Here is a 26,256-nt window from a genome sequence, read left to right on the forward strand (position 1 = left end):
AATTTACATCAAAGAGGCTCCTGATAACATAAATCATTGACCATAATTAGAGCAAATTGTTTGCCAGTGTACTTGAACATTATGCCGGAAGAATTGCCAAGAAAATTATCAATATAGACATCTTTTCCAAAAGAGATGTAAAATATAGAGGATCTGATAAAATGGTTGGCGGTTCCCTCAACAACTAGATCCATTTTGACCTTCAATTGTGACCGAAAAACAACGAGGTACTTAAAAAATCCCATCTGCTCAATTGTAGTAGCCATAGAAGAAGAACAAATAATTATGATTTAATCTACAAATTAAATGAAAGACCATGACCAAATCAAGAGACAAAAACCCAATTATAATTTACTGTTTTCTCATAATTCTTCTAAAGAAAATAAAAGGTGGGTAACAAACAAAATGGAACATGCATGCATGCTGCTAATAAAAAAATCAAGAATTTGGAATGTTTGGATGTTGAAGGGAACAAATAAAAGAGAACCCATTTCATGAATTGAAGGAAAATAAAGAAAACGCATATAAAGATTGAAGAATCAAGAGATTATGATACTTAACTCCGGTCACGGTGTCATCTCTGAAATTAAATGGAGGCTATTGAAACAAAGCGAATCCAATCAAAATCTTGGAGTTAAATCTGTACATGTACGGATAAACCTTGACTAACAACAACGAGTTTCTTCTAAGAACTGTAATAAAGGTCTGATCACCAGCCGACTACTCGGTTTGGAATAAACCGGAGGACGGCGGAAAGTGGAGAGCAAAATATACAGATAAGGGCAGTTTAGCAGGTTAGTGTTGTGTGAGTAAAGGAGATAAGCCATCAGAGAAAAAACTATTGTCAGTACGTATCCAATCAAAAAAAAAGATGTCAGCACGTGTTATGGAAAATAGAAAACTTTTGCTGCAAAAAATTTAATGTGTCGGTATTTATCTAATTATTTTCAGTTTTCACGTGGTAGGTCTAATTTCCTCTATTTTATTTTAATATTTGAAAGATCATATATGGATCCATTGTTATATGACTTTCACGTTTTGTAAGTTGAATCTTCATAATCGACTCTATCGTTTGGAAAAAAAAAAAAAGATCAATTATCCTAAATCTTTGTTGAGTTTTCTAAATAGCTTTTAGGTCTTTTTATCCACTGCTTATTTCATAAAATTCATAGCAATTCAGTACTAAGTTCTACATATTTGCATGACAATTCATACTGCAAAAATCTCTGCTGGACAACCAAGTGATTAACTTTCAATAAATTTTAATCAAGCAAGCAAAATAAAGCACAATTAATCAATTTTTTGTTTAAAAAAATGAATTCCCTATAGATTTCCTTGCAATTCCAGAAAGTTGCAAATTTTCGTTAAAGATACACATTGAATTGAACAACTAACAATTCAAAACCCATTATTAATGAATAAAAAATCTCACAAAAAATAACATCTTTACACAAATTAAGGCAACTTCCCAGATAAAAAAACAGCAAACTTATTACTCTCAGAGTAACAAAAATCAATCCCATGACCAATCAACAGCTCTTCAATCAATCTCTGAACTTCCTCAGGCACCTCACTCTCACACTCAATCTCATAACATATACCAAACTCAAACACACTCTCATCAACTTCCAATTTCAATCCTCTCCAATCAAACACTTGTCTCACATTCTTAAACCCACCTAAACAAACCAACCCATCATCATCATCATCCCCACCAACCCTAAACTCCTCCGCAACTCTCATCATAATCTTTGACCTCTCCAACGCCCACAGCCGCCGTGGCTCGGCCACACACATCCGCCCGAGTAGCGGGTCGACGGGCTCTTCTTGCTCCTCTATGCGGCTGATGCCGTTGGCGAGTGTGGGCTTTGATTTGAGTGTGAGGGTGCAGTGGGAGTCTTGATTGTAGAAGCGGAGGCGGAGGATTGCGAGATTTGAGGCGAGGTGTGAGGTGGGTGTGTCGAAGAAGATGTTTTCTTGGATTAGGGTTTGGGTGTGGAAGGGTGAGAGGATGTTTGAGAGTTTTTGGTGGGATTCGGAGTTTGGGAGACGGAGTTTTACTTCTACTTCCATGGTGGTTTTGTTTTTGTTTTGGTTGGGTGTTTGGTTGGTGAGAAAGTGGAGGAAAATAAAAGTTCGAGAATTTTTATCTTTTATGAATTTAAAAGGAGATAATTTAAAGTATCTGACGTGGAAATGGAAAAGAAAGATGACAATAAGGACTGGTGATTTTTACGAACGGTCCCCCAATTTTACTTTCTCGCCTACTATAACCCATCCCTAAAGTTTAAAACGTATCTTAGCAGTCTTTGTATTTCAAATTATATCACAACTAGCTCGATTCTTGCGCATTGTGCCGGTAAAATTAATTTTTTTTAATTATTTATATTATATTTTGGGCATATAAATATTCCTTACTATGCGTAAGTGATTCAACAAAGTATAGAATAATTTATTTTATTATAATTGTTTGATGTGGTTGTATTAAGTTTCTTAAAAATAATCAACTAATATATACTTTATAAATATAATATCATAGAAAAACATTACATTTTCTTTAGACAGATACTCGTATAAAATAATTTTAAACCTTTCTAAGTATATAATTTTATTTCTATTTAAATTTTAAATTAGATCTTTGATTATTTTACTTAAAAATAAATGAGTCATATATAATCAATATTTTATTTAAAATAAGAAAATTAAAATCAATTATCAATAAGTAACTTTTTTTAAAAAAAAAAATATCTAAAAGAACGATCAATCTAAATATTGTATACCTCGCTCATTTTGATTTCGAAAATATGCTTATTTGTTTTTATGAGTATTATGAATTTATAGCTCCAATAAATTGATCAATTCCTATCCACTAGAATATATTAGCTAGAATAAAGTCAAGGGTCACTTTAACAATATTATAAAAAAAATATGTAGTATTAATAATATCTCTTAATATGTGTGTAAGTCAAGAAGTAACAACTTTTTTTCTATATATATGGGACAAAGAAATATTTTTAATGACGAGAAATTCTTATGTAGACTCGGTCTACCACGTCATCCGTAGACTAAGCCAATGATATCATAACACCTCATTAAAATGAGGGTATTCTTGTAAATTCGCTTTTTATTTGCATACACTTTTGAATAATGATATTACAAGAATACCCTCATTTTAATGAGGTGTTATGATATCATTGGTTTAGTCTACAGATGACGTGGTAGACCGAGTCTACCTAAGAATTTCTCTTTTAATGACACAAACTACCAAGAATGGTTGAAATATAAATTTAAAGTACATGAATGGTTGAATTAATACGTTTTAAATTATAAAAATAGTTGAAGAAGAGAGTAAAGTTTAAGGACCGTTGCTAAAAATTGCCCTAATTAAAAAGAATTTATTTTTATTGTTTAAATGTCTTCTATCTATTTTCGATTCTTAATTCGTAATAAATTGTATTTCCTATGTGCTTCATCGGTAAATTTTAATCATTTTAATCAATAAAAATTAAAGATTTAAAAAAAAATTATATTTTGTAAATTAAAATAATATAAAAAAAGAAATGATTACTGTCAATAATGAAAACAAACTATTGACAACAGTTAAAAATAATATAAGTAAAAATTTATAGACTGTTAGGGTTTTTTATATGAGAAAAAAAAGTGGGAGAGAGCGTTTTTTTTAAGTTAGACTAATGTTTACAATCAGTTATAACTCTACGGTTTAAAATTTTCTAGACTTAATGTCATAAAAAATCTATTTGGAGACGGATATTATCACATTTTGGCGAAAAAATTATATAATTTCAACTCAATTATAGTGATATGAGAAATAATTGTGATTTTGTTTTTGAGCACATTGAGTTGGAATTATGTAAGAATTTTTCTTTAATAAACCATGGCATTACACTTGGCTAAAAGCCCAGAATACGTCCACCAATTTGTTACAAATTCCACTTCTCTTTAGGAGGAAAAAAAGGTTTGTTGTTCTAGCCAGGATTTACATTATCACTAGATCCAAATTACCAGTCTTAGATCCCTCTCAAATTGCAATATTTTACAAACTTGTTGATGTTACATGAGAATTGATCAACTTTCACATTCTTTTTTCTAGGAAATTCTTACTAATTTTTCAAGTGTATGACTGCAGAAAATATCAACATCTACGTATAAAAAAACAACAACAAAAGATGTTAGTTACTGAATATGAAAACGTTACAAAATAATCAACAGAAGAAAAAAATATTATATCAATAGGACTAAAAAACAGTTTGATGATCAAAACTGAAAACATCAGCTATAGTGGGGTAATTGATCCTAATGATATTCAAATTATTATTTTTTATATTTAGGTGACTAAATTTTAATTTATTTTATTTTAGTTATTAAATTTTAATATAATCTCAAATGAGATTTTTCGTGCCAAAATGCATACGTTGTAACAAATTTTCCCATGTCGCCAGATTTTGCTAGTTTTCTTAAAAACTTTCACGTATACATAATTCTAATTTGAAAGGAAGTTTTTAAATTAAATTATGCGTACATGACAAACTTTTAAGTAAAAGAAATAAAATTTGGCTACTATATATGTATCTTGACCAAAAACTTTTCATTAAAATTAAATTAAATTTTAGTAGCTAAATTGAAAAGTATTTAAAATTTGAAAACCAAATTACAAATAAACTAAAGTCCATTCATCAAATTGCAAAAAAAAAAAAAAGATAATTTCGATACCATCATAATCAACTTCCCATTGAATTTACAATTCAATGGATGAAGATTTGGACATCATGTAGTTCCTAATTATTCCAAAAAAAATATAAATAATTGTATTTGTATCAACCTATGTAGGTTTTTTTTGTGGAAACCTATGTAGGTCATATCTTCACAAAATTGACATAAAGAAACTCTTTTTTTCTTTTGAATTGACTAACTGATGCAGCCTTAAATACAAGTCATTTAATAAATTATAGTAGAAGACTTATATGCAAATAAATACTACTACTCCATTCAATTTTCTTACCTAAATGATGTCTGATTAGCTGCTTCATGCAAGTAGTTCTGTATTGTTCAATTTTCTTTGCTTAGGCCCAGTCTGAATGACTTTTCTTATAGCTATATATAAGTCAACTTTACAATCCACAGATAGTTAAATTTTAGTGGAAGAATTTCATAAATTAAATCCGATTTAATAAGAAATCCCGTAATTTGACTGCAATCTATTTAGTGTTACACCTAATTTACAATTTGAGCCCATAATTAGCCAACAAAAGCTGTATATACTTATTTAATTACATGGCTAATGACTGATTTTACGTTAATGGAAAATTATACTAATGGTATTTGAACGTTTCTAAATTTATTTTTTGAGTGCCTGAATTTTAATTCTTTTTACATTAGTAGTTCAACTTATTATATGCATGGAACGAGTAATTTCAATCATTTTTTGATTATCGGACTATTGATAAGACCAAAAATAAATTTTAAATTTACTGATATATATATATAATTAGCTATTGATTCCACAAGTATCATATAACACATACTATTTTTGCAACTACGACAGAAAAAATTACGTAAATATGAGTTTAGTTTTAATTTTAACATAAGTCGATTGAAAAAACAAATAAAAACGCTTGTTTGATACTCTTAAGAAATTTTTTATTTTTGAATGTCCCATAGTATTTGACAACTGTTATTCATAAAATACTTTTTTAACTTTTTTTTTGTACCATCTTCAATTGAGAGTACATTTTTAAAGAACATTTTCGGAAAAATGTGATGTATTTAATGTAATATGAAGAGCTAAAAGTAAAATTACAAGAAATTTTTAAACAATATGCAACATGAATATTCTCAATTAGGATGGAACGGAAAGAACATATTACCTAAAAATAAAAAAATTAATTTAAAAGAAATAAAATTTCAAACACTGATATATTAAATTTTTAAAAAGTTTTGATACTACCGACATAATATTTTCTAATTCAATTAAAAATGAGTGAATTAACACCAACTTTTCCTATAAAAAGCTATGAAAGAAAGCAAGAAATCTCCACCAAACATCTCTACAAAATAAACAAGAACCATGGTTGTAGTTGAATTAGCACCAAAGCTTCCAGTTCTTGATTTCAGCAAAGAAACACTCAAGCCTGGTTCAAGTTCTTGGCTCAAAGCTTGTGGTGAAGTTAGGTTAGCCCTAGAAGAGTATGGCTGTTTTGTTGTAGAGTACAATAAATTAACTGCAGGGCTTCGTAATGAAGTTTTTGGAAAGTTGAAGGAGTTGTTTGATCTTCCTACGGAGGTTAAAATGCAAAATAAGTGTAAAAGGCCATTGATTAGTTATATTGGTCAAAATTCAAGGATTCCTCTGCATGAAAGTATGGGGATTGAAGATGCAGAGACTCCTGAGGCAGCTCATAATTTCACCACCCTCATGTGGCCTCATGGGAATGATCGTTTCCGGTACGTAATTTTACTGATCTAAGTAGAATTTTGCAAAATTAACCGGATCGAATACTGAAACTGAATTGAAAAATTAAGTTTGACGATTTTGTTTGATAATATAAAAAAACTTGGTTTTTCGGTTCGTTCTGGTTTTTATAAGTGTTACAATTTCAGTTTAATTTTTGGTACAGGCTGAATTGATAAATCTGAATAAACCGAATAAACCAACTGAGTTGACTAATTTGGCTGGGTTTGATTTTGAGAAAAATGTTTTTTTGGTTTGGTTCATTTTGATTTAAGGTTTAATAAAAAAAATTCAGCTCACTTTTGGTACAAATCCAATTGAAAAAACCAAAAAAACTGAACAAACCAATTGTGCTGATTACTTTATTTCGGTTTGATATTAGTATAACTTTTTTTATTTCTGGTTTATTGAAATTTTGTAAGTTTGCTTTTGGTACAAACCAAACAAAAAAGCCAAATAGAATCAAACAAAACGATTTGGTTTGATTTAATATCATAAAACGTCGAATTTTAATTCAGTTCAGTTTTAAATAATTTAAATACTTATAAACTCAATTTAGTTCGATTTTCAAAAAAAATCAAACTTTAGCTTGATTTGGTTTGGTTTGAACCGAACTCACAATTATATTTCTCGATTAACATATTAAACTCTATGGTTATATATATATAATACAGTGGCGAAGCCACCTTAGGCTTTAGCTAATTATTTTTTTTTTCATTTTTTACTTACATATTATATTTATATAATTAATTGTCCATCTTTATTACCGATATATGCCTTTTGCCCACCTTTCGAGGAATTTCTGGCTTCGCCCCTGTATATATATATTCAATTTGTTGATTTTATGTTTTGATGGGCAGTGAAAGCATTCATGCATATGGCAAACTTAGTGCGGAGCTAGATAAAATAGTGACAAGGATGTTATTCGAAAGCTATGGGGTGGAGAAGTACCATGACTCTTATGTTGACTCCACTTGTTATGTTCTTCGACTGCTAAAAACCAGAGCACCCAAAGAAGATGAGAGTTGCATGGGTTTAGGTGCTCATACAGATACCAGCTTCACAACAATTCTTCATCAGAACCAAATTAATGGCTTGGAGATCGACACCAAAGATGGCCGCAAAATTGACGTCGACTTTTCGCCTTCCTCCTTTGTGGTCATGGCCGGTGATGCCTTAATGGTAAGTCCATATAGTTGAAGGGCAAAACGCATATTTAAATCCATATAGTTGAAGGCCAAAACACATATTTGAATCCATCCATTATAATTTATACATACTAAATTTATATATTTTAATTTATGAGCATCAGATTCCTCTTTCGTAAAAAAGTGTTAATGGTGATAAGTCAGGTCGAAAAAAAAAAATGATTGATTGGCTAATTTTCAATAAAAATAAAAATACAGGGACATTATTTTAAAAAAATTAATTTAGAAAAACGAGTAAAAGATTATCCAATCGTATTAACGACGCTTGAAATATTAAAATTATATGAGAATTATCAAAATAAAATTTTTAGTTAGATTTACATAAGCTTTAAAAATGTAAATTTTGTATTCAATAGCCCTAAGAAAAATGTAAATTATTGCGTTCGTCCGATTACCACATAGACAAGTTAGTTTTCAAATTAGGAAGGGATTTTCGTTAAAATGAAACATAAGATCAGTAGTCTAATTGAAATAATAAAAAAAATTATTAACTAAATTATAGTAATATGTTGATAGCTGAGTGGCTTCTCGGAGGATTTTCGCACCGAGTTCGATTCCTATTTTTCAAATAAATTTTATTTTATTATTTACTAGTAAATTGTTTAAATTTGTTATAGGCATGGAGCAATGACAGAATAAAATCGCCTACTCACCAAGTGAGAATGAATGGAAATGTAGATAGATACTCAATGGGACTTTTTACATTCAACAATGGAACATTGCAAGTGCCTGAAGTGCTGGTTGATCTGGACCATCCATTAATGTACAACCCATTCAATCATTTAGACTTTCTTCAATCCTACCAGAACAATCGCCGTCCGATTAAGGCCTATTGTGGTATTTAATACGAGACTTTTACTTTTATTTTTTTGGATAATTGGGGAGGGGGGAGCGCTTGTGGGAGGAATCGAACCCACGACCTAGCAGTTTGCTGCCAGCGCTTATACCATTTGAGTTATAGCTCGTTGGTAATACGAGACTTTTACTTGATCATGGTTTAGTCCTGTATTGTGTGATTATGTTATAATTATTAGTTACAATTTTGAAGTTTAATGTATAATAAAATTAGTTTTCATTTCGGAAACTTTTTTTTTTGTAGAGAAGCTTCTTGTATGAATAATTAAAGTTTGAATTGGCTAATTAAATTCTATGAAGGTTATATTTCTTTTTAATATTTATATTAAGAGAAAATTACTCAAACACTCCCCACATATGACGTAACTCATAATTTCGTTCATTTTATTTTAAAATCAAACTATATGGTCTTTCCATTTTATATCCGTTAATACCTAATTCTACCGTTTATTTTTAGTGTTAGTCAACTAAATCAGATGACTTAATAAAAAAAATGTTTAGTCTTTAAATTTATTTTTGTTTTAAATAAAAATAACAATGGCCTCTTTAGATAAATACCAAAAAAAGATAAAATATTTTTAAGAATACTACCTCAAAGTTTTTTTTGAAAAATACAATTTGTACCTTTTTTTTTGCAAAAATAACTTTTGTTATTCTCAAAAATATTTTTTTTAATCTCAGAAATACGATTTTGGTTACCCAGCGGTATACCAACACCGTTGGTTAACCAACAAAAAAAACTATTTCAAATTCAAACCTCCATTTTTATTAAACTAGTTGAAAATTCTATTACAAACCCCTCCCATTCATCACTGCAAGAGCAACCGTCAAATAAAACGTAAATCGTCTTTTTTAAAAACTAAAATTATTGATTCACCATTTGTTAACCAACATGGTTCTAAAAAACAAGGTCATTGGTGTACCATTAGTATACCATTGGTTAACTAGCAACAAACATAAAATTCAGCAACTGTTTGCTAACGATTTCATTAATGATCTATTCAAAATAAAAATTACAGGTTACCTAACGATTTACCCAATGTTAACCATTGATTACCCAACATCCAAAAATATTACAATTCTCACAAATATTTCTTCAAACACCTAGAGTGCAACACAAAAAAGTCGAACCACAAACATAAAATTCAGCAACTGTTTACTAACGACTTCATTAATGATATATCAAAAATAAAAATTACAGGTTACTTAACGGTTTACCCAATGTTAACCATTGGTTACCCCAACACCTAAAAAATATTACAATTCTCATAAGCATTTCTTCAAACACTTAGAGTGAAAGCAGTGCAACACCAAAAAAATTGAACCACCACCACATCACCACTGTCGTTTACAAAAGAAAACCAGTTAACTAACGATTGGTTAAATAGCAACAAAATTAAATTTCATCACAACAGATCTGCCATCTCCGGCGATGACAACCAGTTAACTAACGATTTTATTACTAATATATTCAAAATAAAATTTATTACAAAGTTATCCAACGGTTTACCTAATGGTAACCATTAGTTACCCAACACCCAAAAACATTACAATTCTCATAGGAATTTCTTCAAACACCTAGAGTGCAGGCTGTGTAGCACCAGAAAATCGAACCACAACTACATCATCACAATCGTTCACAAAAGAAAAATAAGAAATGGATTAACTAACACCCAAAATAAGAAATCGATTTTAACTAACACCCAAAATAAGAAATGGATTAACTAACACCCAAAATAAGAAATCGATTTTAGATCTGAAAAAAATTGACTGAAACGATGGTGTGCGACGACGGCGGCAGTGGGCTTTTGGCGATGGTGTGCGATGCGGAGGTAGTGACTGAAGACGAGGAGAGTATGAAGATGACTCGCGGCGAAAAAGAAAGACCGAAAATCGCAGTAGCAGCGGTAGAAGTGGACTCGCGGCCGAGAAGAAACACCGGCGAAAGAAGGAGGTTGAGTTGGAAAAGATAGATTTGGGTAGCTGTGGATAAAAAGAAGGAAAATTAGAATGAGATGGTGAAGAAATTAGGTTTGGCTGAGAACAAAAGAAGGAGATGAAGAGATAAAGGTATTTGTCTAAAATAGAAAGCTTAAAAATGAAATTAAAAAAGAACAAATTGTAATTATCAAAAAAGAAAGATGACATCGTAATTATCTAATTAAGTTTACATATTGTAGTATTTTGTCTAATTAACTCAATAACAATTACTTCCTCTATCTAGATCTGTTCGGACCGGGCCCGACAGACTTTTTAATTTTTTTTACAAGACCAAGCTCGGCTCGAGCCCTGTTCGGCTTTACATTTCTATCCAAATCCGGCTCTAACATTATATTTTTGCGCGTTCATGCCGGGTTTGGGCGGGCTTATATGTAAATTTTATTAAAATGAAAGTCTGAATCCGCCCATAAAATAACGGACTTTTTGCGGACTCGGACTCAGGCCGGCTTGGTACGAAAAATCATTACCCAAGTTCGGCCCTTAACATCGGGTTTGGACGAGTCTGGACAGGTACCCAAACCCATGAACAGGTCTATCTCTGTCAAAAAAAAAAACCACAATTAATAGAATTTTATGATTTTTTTATACTTTTCTTACTATGTCCATAGCCACTAACTCTTATTTAGTTATATATATATATATATATATATAATTAATACTAATTCATTAATGAATTATGTTAATAGTTCCTAATGATTTGAGGTAGATTTCACTTTTTTCATTGCATGACCTCATATTGAAAGATTAAATTTGGCAAAAGATACATATAGACCCTTGAACTTTTGCACAAAAAATATTTAAGTCCTTTAAGTTTTGCCTCGGTAATAAACTGACCTTTAAACTTATACAACTGGTATAAATATGCCATTTCAGCTAACTCAGTATGTGATGATTATTATTTTTCCTCTGATATTAGGTGCAAATTACTAGTTTTTCCATGATTTTAAAAATTAATTGTAATTTCCTTGACATTTAAAAGTTAAGTCCGTTTGTCAACTTAGTCAAAAAGTATAATTAAAAAAAATAAAATAAAATTTAATTCTTAAAGTTAATTCTCTTTTACAAAATCTCCAATTCCGACATCTCAAACTGCAGAATATAATACGGCCTTCAAGCGGAAGGGTCTTGATGCGTACCAACAAAATAAACTTAAGAGAGTTTGCCAAAATTAGAGATTGAAAAATGATTCAGTGGCAGCAAACCCTCAACTTGTTTATTTTTTTTGTTCTTGTAAATAAGAACAATTAACAATTCATAGTCAAAAAATTCAAAGCAAAAGTTACTTAATTTTCTCCATCAAGGACACAATGAATGAGTTTCACTTATTGTTAAGTTGGTAATTAAGTGAATAATATAGATCAAAATATTCAAAAGAGGAGGAAAAGGAGGACAATATGGTTCGGATATACAATAAATCAAAGGTTATTTTAAAGAAAATAAAACTCAATAAATGATCTATAGTCGAATTAATTTTTTGGAAAAGAGTAAAAAGAATTGGAATCATATTACTAGTTTTTTTAGGTAAATTTATTACTTTTTCCTCTCCGGAAAAGGAATATCTGAAGACTGAAACCCAGTTATGAAAATCTAATCCAAATCCAAAACCAAAGTGGATCAAATATTTCTCTATATATAACCACCACAGTCTCTCTTTTTTCTTTACTATATCATCCACCATATTATTTGATTTCTTAGCTTTCAAAATCCACAGCCGAGTTTATCAAATTTTCTTGCTTATATTTCGAAAAACCTGCCATCAAAATCATGTCGCAAAAACATGTCATGTTACGTCAAGTGTGGAAGAATAACTTAAAATCTGAGTTCTCGCTCATACGGAGCTCTTTGCCCTATTTCTGTGTCGTTTCGCTAGACACGGAATATCCCGGATCAGTTTACAAGTCCTCCATCAAAAAAGAACTTCTGTCGCAAGCCTCGCCTCAAGACATCTATTCTGTTATGAAAAAGAACGTCGATGAACTAAAAATTCTCCAGTTCGGATTAACTCTTAGTGATTCTAATGGAGTTCTACCAAGTTTTGGTACAGAATTTTACTATATGTGGCAATTCAACTTTAGCGATTTTGATCTTGAGCGTGACTTAAAAAATGAGGAATCTATTAAGTTCCTTGAGAAACAAGGAATGGATTTTAAGAGGCTTAGAGAAGAGGGCATTGATTCTTCTGAATTCATTAGGTTATTGGTAAGTTCCGGGTTGATTATGAATAGATATTCGAACCTCGTTTGGATCACTTTTCATGGCTGTTATGATCTAGGGTTTTTGATCAAACTTTTGAGTAAGAAAAAGTTGCCCGATAACATAGGGTCCTTTTTTGGGTTAGTAAGATATTACCTGGGATTTAGGGTCTATGATTTGAAATACATGAGCCGTTTCAATGGATTGTATGGTGGATTAGAAAATATTACAAATTTACTGAATGTTGGTCGAGTTGTTGGGGAGAGCCATCAAGCGGGATCTGATAGCTTATTAACTCTACAGTGTTTCATGAGATTGAAGGACGTATATGCCATCGGATTCAATAGCTATTATTATACCGGCTACGTCAGAAGGTACTGTAACGGCTACGAAGGATTAATGTACGGACTCTGTAAGCAAATCGGTACGCGCAACCCTCCGTCCAGTTGATGCTTCTGGTTTCTCTTTTGTTTAAGTTCAAATGAAATATGTAGTCTTTATCTAGTATGTTCTTATGGTGTGATTATTAATATATTTAGTTTAATTGCAATGTAAATTTAGCAATATGGATTTTTCTAATAAAAATATCTATATTTTTCATTTACTGTTCTATTATAATTATTGTTATTATTTTACTTAGTAAAAATACAAATAATTTTATTGACTCCTGAATTTAGCTAATGTCTTAGCTAGTTTTGGAGGATCAAAGACGAAAATATATGCAACATTAAGTGAGATGAGAATCATGACTGTTTATCTAATTATATGCTGAGACATATCCATTTATCAGCACACAGTAAATTGATTCCATAAATTATGGCATGTAAATAAAAGATTAAAACTATATTCTTTAATTTTGAATCATATTTATTTATAAAAAAATCTAATTCTTTTGAATCACTGTACGCCTGAAATTATAACTAATATATGTCTGTACTTGATGTATCTTCCTTTAGCCAAAATAGTAATAATAATAAAATTGGTCCCTAAACTTTGGGATGGAAGTCAAAATGACTCCTGAACTCAACTCATATCCAATCGGACCCTTATTTTTAAAAATAATCATCCTTGTATTCTTCAGAAATCCATCAAGAGAAGTGAAAATGCTTGTATATAACAGAACAAATGTGTAATACCAAACAGCATGAAGATCCAACCATATTTATTCTTCTGGATATTATTTCAGTGCGCCATGTATTACTTCTTCGGTTTTTCGGTTTGTCGTCCTCCATTCTGTTTCAACATCAGATGTCTCATCATCATATCAAATATTGATAAATTTACAAGCAAGAATTGAGCAAGAACATATTCGGCCCAGCTTTTCCAAGTAGAAATTATACTACTTTTGTGAGTTTTTTATATACTTTTTCGCATTTTACCAACCAAGAGAGAATTTTTTTCTACCTCATTAAAAGATTCATCAGGAAAATCTCTGTGCTATTATGGATTTTCAAGTTGAAGAAAATAGTATACAACACGAAAATGCTGATAAATCTCAGTCATCAACATTTTTCTCTCTTGCCTCAATATTTTGCTTTCTTCTTCAAGAAACTTCAATCTCTCTCTCAGTTGATCAGTTGCTATTCTCTGCATAAATTGTTTCCCATTTACTACCCATGGAATTTCATCTAAGGGTCAGTTCATCGATACGTTCCGCCTCTTGACTGCTTGAACTACTTTTTAAATCCCTGACAGCTGAGAGATTCTGTTCTGAGGAGTACTAAAAGTCTAACTTGTTAAGCAAGGCACTCTGCAATTCCTTACTCTGCATAATTTCTGTAAGTTTATGCAGCTCATTGGAACTTTCAGCATCAGATTTCTAGGAATTTTCCTGTCCGAAATATCTATCGATCTCAGGAAATAATTAGAAGAACCATCAAAAAGTACACAAGTGAATCTTCAAGAACATTAAAAGTATAACAAATTGTACATTATATTTTCTCCAAAATAATGGAGAAGATGAAAGATCAGATTGAAGAACATGAATGAGTAACCAAATGATTGTTGCTTGGCTAAGAGTTAACATTTTCAATTGTGAAAAAGGCACTGCGACTTCAAACGATTGATGGAAGAGTTGTTATTCTTACACTATCATCATCTAATATATAACAACTCCTTTTGTGATGGTAATGTGGACTAATTTTAGCATATTTTTATGATTTTAAAAAAAATACGTTGTGAATTGTAACTTTTAAGTGTAATTGGATGACTCATTTAATAGCTAAAATCCTTTACGGTATGTGGATGATTGCTTTTTGAAGCTTTCATTTAATATAAAAGATGACTCGCTCCTTATTTTTAAGGAGTCATGATTTGTCTTTGTATTATTTATAGTCATTAACAATTCAATAGTGATAAATAAAACACCCATGATATTGAATATCTCTAAAATAATAATTGTAATAAAAAATAAACTGAAAGAGAAATATTATTGTGAAACTTAAATACATAATGAGAACAAAATTTACTTTTACTAATACTTGTATTTTTTTTCCTCATGTGTTTGTCCTAATTAATAGTTATATATAATCTTTTGCACTCTCACTTTAAATTTAATTTGGACTTTTACTATTATTTGTAAAATATAAAATGATTGAAAAATAATTAAAGTCCATTATTTGCACAAATTATTTTAGTTCTTTTAAATTTTTATTGTTTATACTTTCATCACTTCAATTATCATGTGTGTGTGTGTGTATATATGATTTTGTTTTCCATCTAGTAAGTCTATTAATATTAAAATACATTAAGTATACATTTATACCAATTTTTTTTAATAAGTTCAAAATAAAATAAAAATTATTTTACAATATTTAATTTTTAAAATCAGCTCTGCATTCAGTTTCTATAGTGATTATTTTATTATGCCATAGTAATAGAATTTATTTATTTAGTACTATGTTAATATGTTGTCATAATGTTAACTTGACTGAATTATTGACAAATAAAATTTAAAGAGTAAAGTGTAATTTTTAATATATGAAAGGACCAAATATATTATTTTTCCATCTAATTTAACTTGTTAGAGCATCTCCAATGGTGCTCTTTATTTTAAGAGCATCTTTAAATAAATAAAAAGCATCTTTAATTATAAAGACTAAAAAAATTAGTTGTATGCAATGAACTCTCTAAAAGTATTTTATCTATTACAGTTATTTGACTATTTTTTAAAAAACTGAATGAATTAATCTGAGCAATTTACGAATTCAGTATCAAACCCAGCAAATTAAATTTACTGAAGAATGTGCTTTATTTGTAAGAAATGGCAAAATAAAAAAAAAATTAACGGAAGATTTGAAGCGGTGGAAGTTTTCCACATTGAAAGAAATAATTTTCTTATAAACAAAAAGAACCCAGTATTCAGATTTAAATTTTAATCACTCAAAAGTTGAAGAAGATCCAGGTTCAGCCCCTTCATAGACAGAAAATGGCAAAAATAATGAAAAATGAAAAGGTGGTTTGCACTGTCAATTTCACTATGAATTTATCACTTTGTTGATGAGAATAGAGAAGTTTTATTTTTTCCGGAAAATAATGAAAGTAGTGGAGATATTTGATAAGTGATACACGTGCTTTTAAAATATACAGAGTTGGTTTGACTCTCTAGATGTAGAGAGCCAAATAGACTCTTTATTTTTAAATTTGGCTCTTTATTTTTATTTTTAAAAATAAAAAGTCGATTGAAGTGATAATATATCATTATACTCTTTATAATAAAGAGTTATAGGTTAATAGAGAGCTCATTGTAGATGCTCTTAGGCGTTGTCACTTAGGTTAGGAGAGTGAAAATACTGGCATAATAATCATCACCTAATTTGTTTTGTTGATTTTGTTACTAACTATTTTTATTTTCTATAATTTGATTTGCTCTGCACTTATTTTTAGCTTAAAAGCATCTCCAACAATACTTTTTATTTTAAAAAATATTTTTAAATAAATAAAGAGCATCTTTAATTATAAAGAGTACAAATTTAACTAACATATAATAGACTCTTTAAATTTATTTTCTTTCATAATTATTTTACTTTTTCATTTTTAATATCCTTCTTCCTTTTATTACAGATATGGTTATTCTTTCTAATTTTCTTCAATTGTTTTTTTCTTATTTAAACTCTATACATCTAAAACAAATAAATTAAACTTCTAGTTCACCGTTTTAATATATACTAGTTTTTTTGGCCACGTGCTACGCACGTTAACGATATCTATATAACCCGTTATTTAATATTATAATTGTATATTTTTTAATAATATATTATTATTTAAATTTTATTAGACTTGTGTTTTTTTTATTTAATTATTTTATAATATTTTAATTTATTTATTCGAAATGTAAAAAATTAGAATTAAGCAATAGATTTATTTTTTGATATTCTTGTTATTAAAAAATGATAATATGATTGGAGAAAATTTATATTATTTTTCATAGTAAATAACTAATAAATATAAAAAATATCAAAGCTTTAACACAAATATTATAATATGATTATTTAATATTAATAAAACTCGCCATATTCTTTTAGTATTAGAAATTTAACCATAATGATAGTTGTTGCACAATTCCTTTTAGGATTAGGAATTTAATACATAATGATAGCTACTGCGATAATTATTTTTAATATATTTTCTTTATAGATTAGGAATGTCATTTTTCTATTTGTTAAGCACAAATATTCTTATATGTCACAATTAGAAATAAAATATATAGAGGGTATATTTGTTCGTGAATGGAAGTGTTACCCCCCCGAATACACTTTTATATTTATTATAGATATAGATTCTTTAGTTTTCACTCATCTTTGTATCTCTTCTTCTAATTTCCTCTTAATTCCTCGAACTTTCAAACTTTGCCTTCTTCAACTTAAAATTATGCATAGAAAGAATGAAAAAGAGGCGGGCTCGAATTGGAACTTAAACAAAAAATTGGCTAGATTGTTCAATTCACATTGAAAAGAAAAGGAAAGTGACAAATGGCTTTAGATTCTATGGTAGTTCGTCCCATAAAGTGAAATGGGTTGCTGCCATTGTTAATAAATGAAAATAAAAAGCAAAAAAGAAATACATGAATAGAAAAACTTTATGATAGAAGATGACGAAAAGAGGAGGTTTTTTCTTCTAAAATTAAGGAAGTAGTGAGAAGGTAATTCACAAATAATTAAACACGTGATTTTAAAAAGACCTAATTATTTAAAAAAAAATCCGATCTTATAATATTTTTTCGTTTATATTCCGATATAGGAAAAAATTCATTTGTATCCTTTTTTTAATTTTACGTTTTCAACTGTACCCCAAAATTTAATTTTTTGACAATTTAATTAATTAAAGGATGCAAATATTAAAACCAATTAAATAGAAGGGTTATATTATACTTTTTTCTATTGGTAAAAATACAAACAAATCCTTAAATTTTAAAACTATTCAAATTAATCCTAAAAAATTTTATTTAAAAAACTTCCGACCCACCATTGTACTCCTTCGAATTACGAATCCGCTAGCAAAATCAGATAAATATTTTTAACAAAAAATAAATACTTTTAAAAAAAAATCGGAGGAGCTCCTCCTTCACGAGAGGAGGAGCAGCAGTAGAGGAGGAGGAGCAGCGATATGCTCCTCCTTATGCTCCTCCTTCAGGGAGGAGGAGCAGCGGGCTCCTACTTCGGACGGAGAGTCGGAAATTTTTTTAAAAAAAATTATTTATTTTTACGGTTTTGTATTTAATAAATTATTGATAATTAATATAAATTAAATAATAATTAAAAGTTTAATTTTATGAAAAATAAGGTATTTTTGTACCATTAATAATATTAAAGTCTAATTAGAATACAGGTTAAAAAATGAAGGACTATTTTAAATTTTATTCTAAATAAAAAAGTTCAATTTAATGTTTTAGGGTACAGTTGAAAACGAAAAATAAAAAAAAGGATACAAATGAATTTTTTCCTAGGTCGGGGTATAAACGAAAAAATGTTATAAGGTGGGGTTTTTTTAAGTAATTAGGCCTTTTAAAAAATACAAAGTTTGATTTGGCTCTTCAAATGTGGAAAGTCAAATTGACTTTTTATTTTTATTTCTATAAATAAAGAGTCGATTGGAATAATGTTTTTTAGTTATATTTTTTATTTTAAAGAGTTTTAGATTAATAGAGAGTTAATTGTGAATGCTTTAAGGGACTATCAATTTGGTATAATCAGTCAGGTTATGTCGTTTGTTTCTTAATCATGTATAGTATAATAGGTTTTATTTTCACATTATTGGTATGTTATATCTCATATTAAATTTGTTTATTTTAAAGTCATAAAATGTGCATTCATTTCTTATTTTTATATTGTTTTCCAATTAAATGTAACCATTTTGATTTGAAAAAAAATATCAACACATAATTCACTGATAATTAAATAATTCTCTCTAAAAAAAATGAGATTTTGGAGCACAACTAAACTTTTTGAAATTTGATAATTTATACTAAGATAGTTTGGCTTGACGGTGAAATTAAGTCTTTAACTATACATATTGTTGCTAACAAAAACTTTACGATATTTTCAACAAACTTGTGATTTAGGTTTCTTAATCAAACTTTTAAGTAACTACAAACTACCTGATGAGATGGGATCATTTTTAGAGTTAGTAAGATACTATTTGGGATACAGGTTATATGATGTGAAATTTATGAGTTATTTCAACGGATTGTACGGCGGATTAGAAAACATTGCGAATTTGCTCTCGAGTTGCTGGAAAGAGTCATGAAGCAGGATCTGATAACTTGTCAACTCTGCAATGTTTCATGAGATTGAAGAATATTTATGCCATCGGATTCAATAGCTATTATTACACCGGCTCTGTACTGTAATGGCTATGAAGGACCGATGTACGTACTCTGTCAGCAAATTGTTACACACAACCCCATCCGGTCGATGAATATAACGCCGATGAATAGCAAATCAGAATGCATTAATACTTCATCTTAGACAAGTTTATTTTATGTGTGCATTATTTCAAGTAAACGTTATTAGTTCCTCTTTGTTCAAGTTTGAATCGAGCATTTTCTCTTTATTTAGCTAGTATGTTTATTGGTATGATTATCAATATAGATTTTTCCAATGAAATTATCTACATTTTTCATAATTATTGTTTATTTTTACTTACTAAAAACACAAATATATTATATATGATAACTATTGACTTTACTTTATTGTTTCATCAAATTATTTATTTTAATTAATGAGATGTATAATATTTTAATTATTTAGGTTTGCAGTGAAGATGGTATGCAACATCAAGTGAGCAGAGAATCATAACTGTGTATCTGAATATATGCTCGTAATACTATTTATTACGAACCGGTAACTAAGTACGAGAGTTAGGTTTTGGACAACTATTGTATAGTTCTTATTTATATAATTAGAGAGGAGGAGGAGCTGTGGGAGGATTGACCCCACAATCTTGACAGTTTGATGTCTAACGATTAAAACATTTGAATTACAGCTTGTTGGTTCTAAATTGTAATAATTTTATTGTGCCTACTGACCTTACAAATTCAAATGTTTAGCGAAAAATATCAATTTATTTGTCTAAAACTTTTAACAATGGGATTCTAAATTGATATATTTGTTTCAATTGTAGCCAATTTCTTAATTAATCTATTTTTATAATATGGCAGTTATGCTTGCACAATTAATAAACATGGTGGTCATGGTTGCATGAAAGTACGTACATAGTGGCCATATGAGTTTTTTTTTTTAGTAAAATTGTAGTCAAAAAATTAAAAAACGCATCTAAGTATTTCAACTATGTTAACACACTCTTAACGTATGCATTATTTTTTCCGCTACATGAAATTAATAATAATAAAAAATCAATACAAGATCCAAGAATATAACTGACAGTGGGGTTATTGCAGCTGCAAATCAAGAGAGAAATGTTGTAGCGGGTGAAGGGGAAATTCTGAATTCATTAGTTACTAGTAGAAATTTGGGGATAGGAATGGTGCAACAAGAGGAAGCAAGTTCAGGTACGCCATTTATGTTCGTTTGGAAATCTTTAGTTGATCCTCGCATTAAATTCTTTGTTTGGCTAGTTTTGCACAACAGAGTCCTATTTTTGGAGTTTTTAGCAAAACGATATATTGTCAGAGTAGATACTTCTTTGTGCTCTATCTGCAGTGTTGTAGAAACGCAAGATCACATTATTATACACTGTGATTTTATTAGAAGTATTTGGTGTGGTATTCTTCAGAAACTTAACTTAGTTTGGATTTTACCGGAAAAATTTGAGGATTTTATGATACAATGGCAGAGCATAATTGATAGAGGGCATTATAGACAACTATGTGAAATTCTATGGTTTCTGGCAGTTTGGGAAATATGGAAGTGCAGGAATGGGAGGATTTTTTCACAGTCTACTTTTAACAAGGAGGCGATCATTTTTAATTGTTTCACTCGGGCAGTTTTTCACTACAAAATCTGTAATATGAGTTTCAGTTACTCTAGTTTGGATTTTTATAGAAATCCAACATCTATTTTATACTCGGATTTTTGATTGTTTTTTGCCATTACTCTATTCCGTAGCTTCTAGTGTGCCACCTTGAGTGTGCCACTTCTTGTGCGAAAATTTAGAGTTTTTGGTTTTGCCACTTCTTGTGGAATTTAATATATTTTTATTCATAAAAAAAAGCTCCAAAACAAATGAGCTATTCACAAATTAAAAGGCTAATCAATAAATCTTCATAAATTTAGCTTTATCAGTTTTTTGGAGATTTTTTTTTGAAAGATTCGCCTTGAATTTCTTCCGATCTGTCGAGTTCACTACCACATAAGTCACTTTCAGCAACACCGGACAAATGTTGCCGTATATACAAAAACTGTTGCCTTAGGTCTATTGCAACGCTTTTCAATCGGCTACATTTGCGGCCGCTGCAATAGGTTTTGATTGCTATTGCAATAATTTTTTTATACTATTGTAATGCAAATAAAAGCGCTGCAATTTATAACAAAAGCAACGGTTTCAAACATCTACTGTAACAGTTTTGTAATGCATTTTAGGCAACATTTATTTTTTTAAGGCAACGATTTGTATAGAACTTTAGGCAACATTTATTTTTATAAGGCAACGATTTTTATAATATTATGGGCAACATTTATTTTTGTAAGGCAACATTTGATAGTACTTTAGACAACACTTATATACACTGATGCAATGGTTTGGCTAAACTTGAAGTAACAGTTTATATAGAAAACGCAACAGTTTATATTTAAAGAACAAGAATTAAAAGCGGAAACTATTATTTGCTAAATTTAAAAATAGAAAACATTCGCTAAAAATGGATAACACAAAGACGGAAAATATTCATAAAATTCAAAGTGTAAAAATATTCCATCCATTACATCACAAAAAGAAAATGTATTCATCAAACATAACGATTATACAACAAAACATAACTAGTACTTAACTAGAGGAGCTCTCAATCAAAATTGAGCGCTTTCAGAATCCGAATTTTCACTTGGTTCATCTACTGTCGGATTCACTTGAGACATAACACTTTCAAGTAACGCCTTATACCCAGCCATCTCCTTGTCAAATTGATCTTTCAGTTCTTTCCTTATTTTGTCCGTGATAGATTGCACAAGCTCTTCGGATACAATTATTGAAGAACTGCATCCTACTCCGTTCTTCAAATTGGTTATTGTAACCCCCTCTTCCATACAAAAATGCACGACTGGGAGACCTCTCACCTATAACAGTGGAAAAAGAATCATTTCCACTGTTTAGGATCTTCTGCAATTTGGACTTCAACCAAATAAGACAGAATATAGTATCAGAAATATGACAAACTAACAACCAGATCTTGGACTATAATGCTATAGACAACTACAAAGACTTGCATTTACACAAAACGGAAAACATTCACTAAAAAGGACAAATAACCTCATCATAAAATAAGGACATTCTATATTCATGGGCAATGAACAGCCTCCACAAGATGTATAAATTTCTTAAAAACACATGAGAAATAGATAATGTATATAAAGTTCTATTTCCAAAAGGCTGAACAAATAAAAAACAGTATCTTTTACTATTGTCTCTCATATTTCATTTCCTATTGCATATTCCCTTTTTCTTTTTCTAAGGGATGATTACTAATTACATAAATAATGACATTCTACATAACCAAATTTCTTTTAGGCAATTTAACAAACGCATTCTTTACTTTAAAAACGTACCCACGTCAAATCAACAGCAAAGGTCCCCATTCTAACATCATTGATCAAATCAGTACCCTTAATACTAAAATGTTTCTTTTTCCCTCTCTCTGATGCATTTAGCCTAGCACAAATTTTTGAAAAGTAGAAGCGAAATTGAATCTTACAATTTTGCTAGTTGTATCTTACCTTGATTCCTTGTATGAACGGCGCGCCTTTCTCTTGCGTGTGGCAATGAACATTTCCGCCAAAGTCGGATCAGCCTTATCCTCCTTTTCATCTTGCTGCAACATGGAATTATAAAACCGTTGGTGAAAATCATGTCATAGTTTGAAATCAAATCAAATCAATTAAATTAAATTCTTACCAATTTTTTTCATATTCTAGCAAAACTTTTTGTCCCCGCAGTATGCATATCCTTCTGTTGGTTTCGATTTTCAACATTTATCTCACTAATGCACTGTAAAAAAGACAAGATGGAGATGACAAATTCAAGATCAGAAAAGACAAGGGGAATATGAGGCATGAAAGCTGATTATTTAATAGAAAATCTTGAGAAAAGAATAATATTAATAAGATAAGCAACCTCCGCAAAATAATAAAGAACATAAAATAAATGTTCTACTGCAATTAAAATTTAGATGATTGAGATCTTAAAAATTAAATTGAAACTAGCCATCCGGGCAAATATTCTAAACTAATCTTTATAACAGAACCTTAAATGTAAATCATCATTGAATTGAAATTTACATTCTATGAATCTTCAGTTTGTCTCGCACTACCCTTTCCTTTTAAAAAAACAAGCTTAAGATATACAAATAAATTTGTTGAATTCACTGTATCCATGAAGTCCATAAATAAGTAGACACATGCTTCCACTATCAACATCACAATTTAAAAGTGTCATCATCCTCCTCATCATTGCAGACCTCAAGTTTTGTCTATTTTGGTTGGTTGGCTGGTTGCTTCAATTCCATATAACCATAACCAACCTCAACTTTCACAAAGAACAATTCACAAAGAACAAACAGCAATAAAAAGGACAGCATATCATAAAATTTACACAACAAAGCACACTGTCCTGCAGCAAGATTATATCAATAATATCAAAGACGCAAGAACAATTTTGTCTATCAAATCCACCCAATCAGTTTATTTACTTGTCGACGAGCATTTTACATTTTTTAATGAATCTAAGAAGCACATAAGGACATGAATCACACAAAAAATAAAGAAATTTATAACACAAACTACAACAGGAGGCTATAACCATGATAAAACAAACTGAGGCAGAAACTATTGAGTGAGTGTTACTGATTTCTGTTACCTTAACTTAAAATGCAAAAATACAGGATGTAAGCATAATATAATGATATGAAGTCAGAATAAGATTCTTAGATACCTGAACTTGTCTCTTCGTTTGGTTGTACTTCAATATTCTCATCAAGATGTTCGGTTTCTTCTTGCTTCTCCGTATCCTTTTCAAAATGTTCTGGTTCTCTTTGCTTTTCGCTTTCAATAGCGTCATCGACTAAATCCTCTTCAATTGCATGAGCTCAAACTTAATTAAAATAACTCCATTACCAAACTAAGAGCATTCACCCTAATTAAATAACTAATACGCTGTAAACCCTAATTACATCCATAAGCATAAGATATATAACATATATACCCTAATTACATCCACAATCATAAGATATCTAATTGAAAGATAGAATTTATTTTACAAACACTAAACCCTAATTACATTGAAGATTAAAGAAGAATCAGTAAAATATACAAACCTTAACTTAGGATGTGAAGACATTTGAAGAGATCAGTAAACCCTAGAAGTTGAAGAGAAAGAGATATTAACAATGAAAACTTATAAAAGTGAAAATAAAATTGAAAGAGAAAGAGATGTTACCTTTAGCGATGAATTTGAGATTGAAAGAGAAAGAGAAGCTCGATAAAATTTAATGGCGATGACGATGGCGATGGGAGAGAAGCTCTATCGCTGAAATCTAAAAGAGAAGCTCTATCGCTGAATTTGGAATTTTCATCAGTTTTGTATTGAAATTGAAAATTTACTTCTGGAAAGCAAATTTAAAATTCCTTTTGGGCCATGTCCATATTTGGCCCATGTACAACTTAAATAGAAGAGTCAATATCTCCTTTAATATTAAGGACATTTAATTGTATTATAATTTTCAATTTTTTTACTGAACTCATAAATTAATTACTAAACATAATTTTTATTTAATCAATAATGAGATCCTCGCGGTAAGCAACTTTCATGAAAAATGGGTCAAAGGGGAAAAATTATATAGAACTCATAAATTTTACGGATGGGCCATATTTACTCAAAGGAGAAAAATTATGCATAACCAAAAATTATCTGCAAATTCCAACAAGCCAGTTTGACAAAAATTGTGAGTAGTCAGCCAAAATACTATCTGCAAGTTTCAAGTTTAAATTGGAACTAAAGGAAACATGAATCTGAAACTGAAACTAATAGAACAGCAGCTAATCCAAAAAATGAGGCTGCAAAGGTTGTAATTTGTAAAATGTTATTGTAATTTTAAGTTGTTTATTGATTATTAATACTTATAATATAGTTAAAAAAATTTAATTTGATATGATGTAATAAAAGGCAGCAGTTTAAAAGTGTTGATAGATTAAGTCTAACTGTTGCATTTTATTAAGCTAATGCAGCAGTTTCCTATATTCGTTACCTTATGTTGTAAATTTGTGAATTTTGTTAATTTCTTTGCAACAGTTTTTAACTGTAACCATTATGTTGCCTTATATACACTATTGCAACAGTATTGAAAGTGTTGCTTTGCATGTGTTGCTGAAAGTGACTTATGTGGTAGTGGTTTTTCCTTTGAGCTGTGTTTCATTTTTCTTCCTCTAACATATTTGTCTAACTTTAAGAAGAATTTGCTTCAAAATGTTTGTCATCGTCTCCATTACCTTTGAAGAATCTGAATTAGTCAAATCTGTCCATCTCTCATGAACCATTGCAACCATACCTAACCGTTCTCGAAAATATATCAGAGTAATTGAAACCTGCATTAATCTTATTAATATCACTAATCAACAAATTATGACTATCATTCAATGGACCCTTTGGAACACTATATATAGCCATGTAATAAAGAATTTGCCTCGTTCAAATTCACCTCAGAATTACTTTTTCCCGAATTTGTAGATAATTTAAAATTGGGCTAACCCTTTAAAAAAATCCCGACCTTTTAATTTTTTTTTCAATTGGATAAAAATTCAAAAAAAATATTCAAATAAGGTCGATTTAATGCAAAAAGGTTAATTTAATACAAAAAAAAGTCACTTT

General features: G+C 29.7%; 3 protein-coding genes and 1 long non-coding RNA gene across 4 annotated transcripts; 2 read left to right on the forward strand and 2 right to left on the reverse strand.

Moving 5' to 3' along the window:
• Nucleotides 1–1,382: 1,382 nt before the first annotated feature.
• On the reverse strand, nt 1,383–2,158 carry LOC126682660 (triphosphate tunnel metalloenzyme 3-like). The gene has a single exon (XM_050378400.1). It carries the CDS (start codon nt 2,071–2,073, stop codon nt 1,456–1,458), a length of 618 nt encoding a protein of 205 aa, XP_050234357.1. The 5' UTR covers nt 2,074–2,158; the 3' UTR covers nt 1,383–1,455.
• A 3,886-nt stretch (nt 2,159–6,044) lies between these two features.
• Nucleotides 6,045–8,772, forward strand: LOC126682659 (probable 2-oxoglutarate-dependent dioxygenase AOP1). The gene is made up of 3 exons (XM_050378399.2): nt 6,045–6,462; nt 7,330–7,651; nt 8,295–8,772. Exons 1-3 carry the CDS (start codon nt 6,086–6,088, stop codon nt 8,520–8,522), a joined length of 927 nt encoding a protein of 308 aa, XP_050234356.1. The 5' UTR covers nt 6,045–6,085; the 3' UTR covers nt 8,523–8,772.
• Nucleotides 8,773–12,297: 3,525 nt separating this feature from the next.
• On the forward strand, nt 12,298–13,176 carry LOC126681383 (probable CCR4-associated factor 1 homolog 11). Its single transcript, XM_050376924.1, has one exon. The coding sequence runs from the start codon at nt 12,298–12,300 to the stop codon at nt 13,174–13,176; it is 879 nt and encodes a 292-aa protein (XP_050232881.1).
• Nucleotides 13,177–22,043: 8,867 nt separating this feature from the next.
• Nucleotides 22,044–25,773, reverse strand: LOC126682664 (uncharacterized). Its single transcript, XR_007641482.2, has 5 exons — nt 24,829–25,773; nt 24,707–24,748; nt 23,290–23,382; nt 23,112–23,206; nt 22,044–22,509 (listed from the first exon to the last, which is right to left on the reverse strand). It is a non-coding gene; the product is annotated as an uncharacterized LOC126682664 (long non-coding RNA).
• Nucleotides 25,774–26,256: the final 483 nt, after the last annotated feature.

Source organism: Mercurialis annua, linkage group LG5, assembly GCF_937616625.2.
Source record: "Mercurialis annua linkage group LG5, ddMerAnnu1.2, whole genome shotgun sequence".
In the NCBI taxonomy this organism is placed as follows: domain Eukaryota; kingdom Viridiplantae; phylum Streptophyta; class Magnoliopsida; order Malpighiales; family Euphorbiaceae; genus Mercurialis; species Mercurialis annua.

Bases quoted from the DNA above. Each gene is read 5' to 3' on its own strand.
- LOC126682660 (XM_050378400.1), bottom strand. From the start codon at position 2,073: ATGGAAGTAGAAGTAAAACTCCGTCTCCCAAACTCCGAATCCCACCAA.
- LOC126682659 (XM_050378399.2), top strand. From the start codon at position 6,086: ATGGTTGTAGTTGAATTAGCACCAAAGCTTCCAGTTCTTGATTTCAGC. The intron at 6,463-7,329 runs GTACGTAATTTT...TTTGATGGGCAG, and splicing joins CATGGGAATGATCGTTTCCG to TGAAAGCATTCATGCATATG. The intron at 7,652-8,294 runs GTAAGTCCATAT...AATTTGTTATAG, and splicing joins TGGCCGGTGATGCCTTAATG to GCATGGAGCAATGACAGAAT.
- LOC126681383 (XM_050376924.1), top strand. From the start codon at position 12,298: ATGTCGCAAAAACATGTCATGTTACGTCAAGTGTGGAAGAATAACTTA.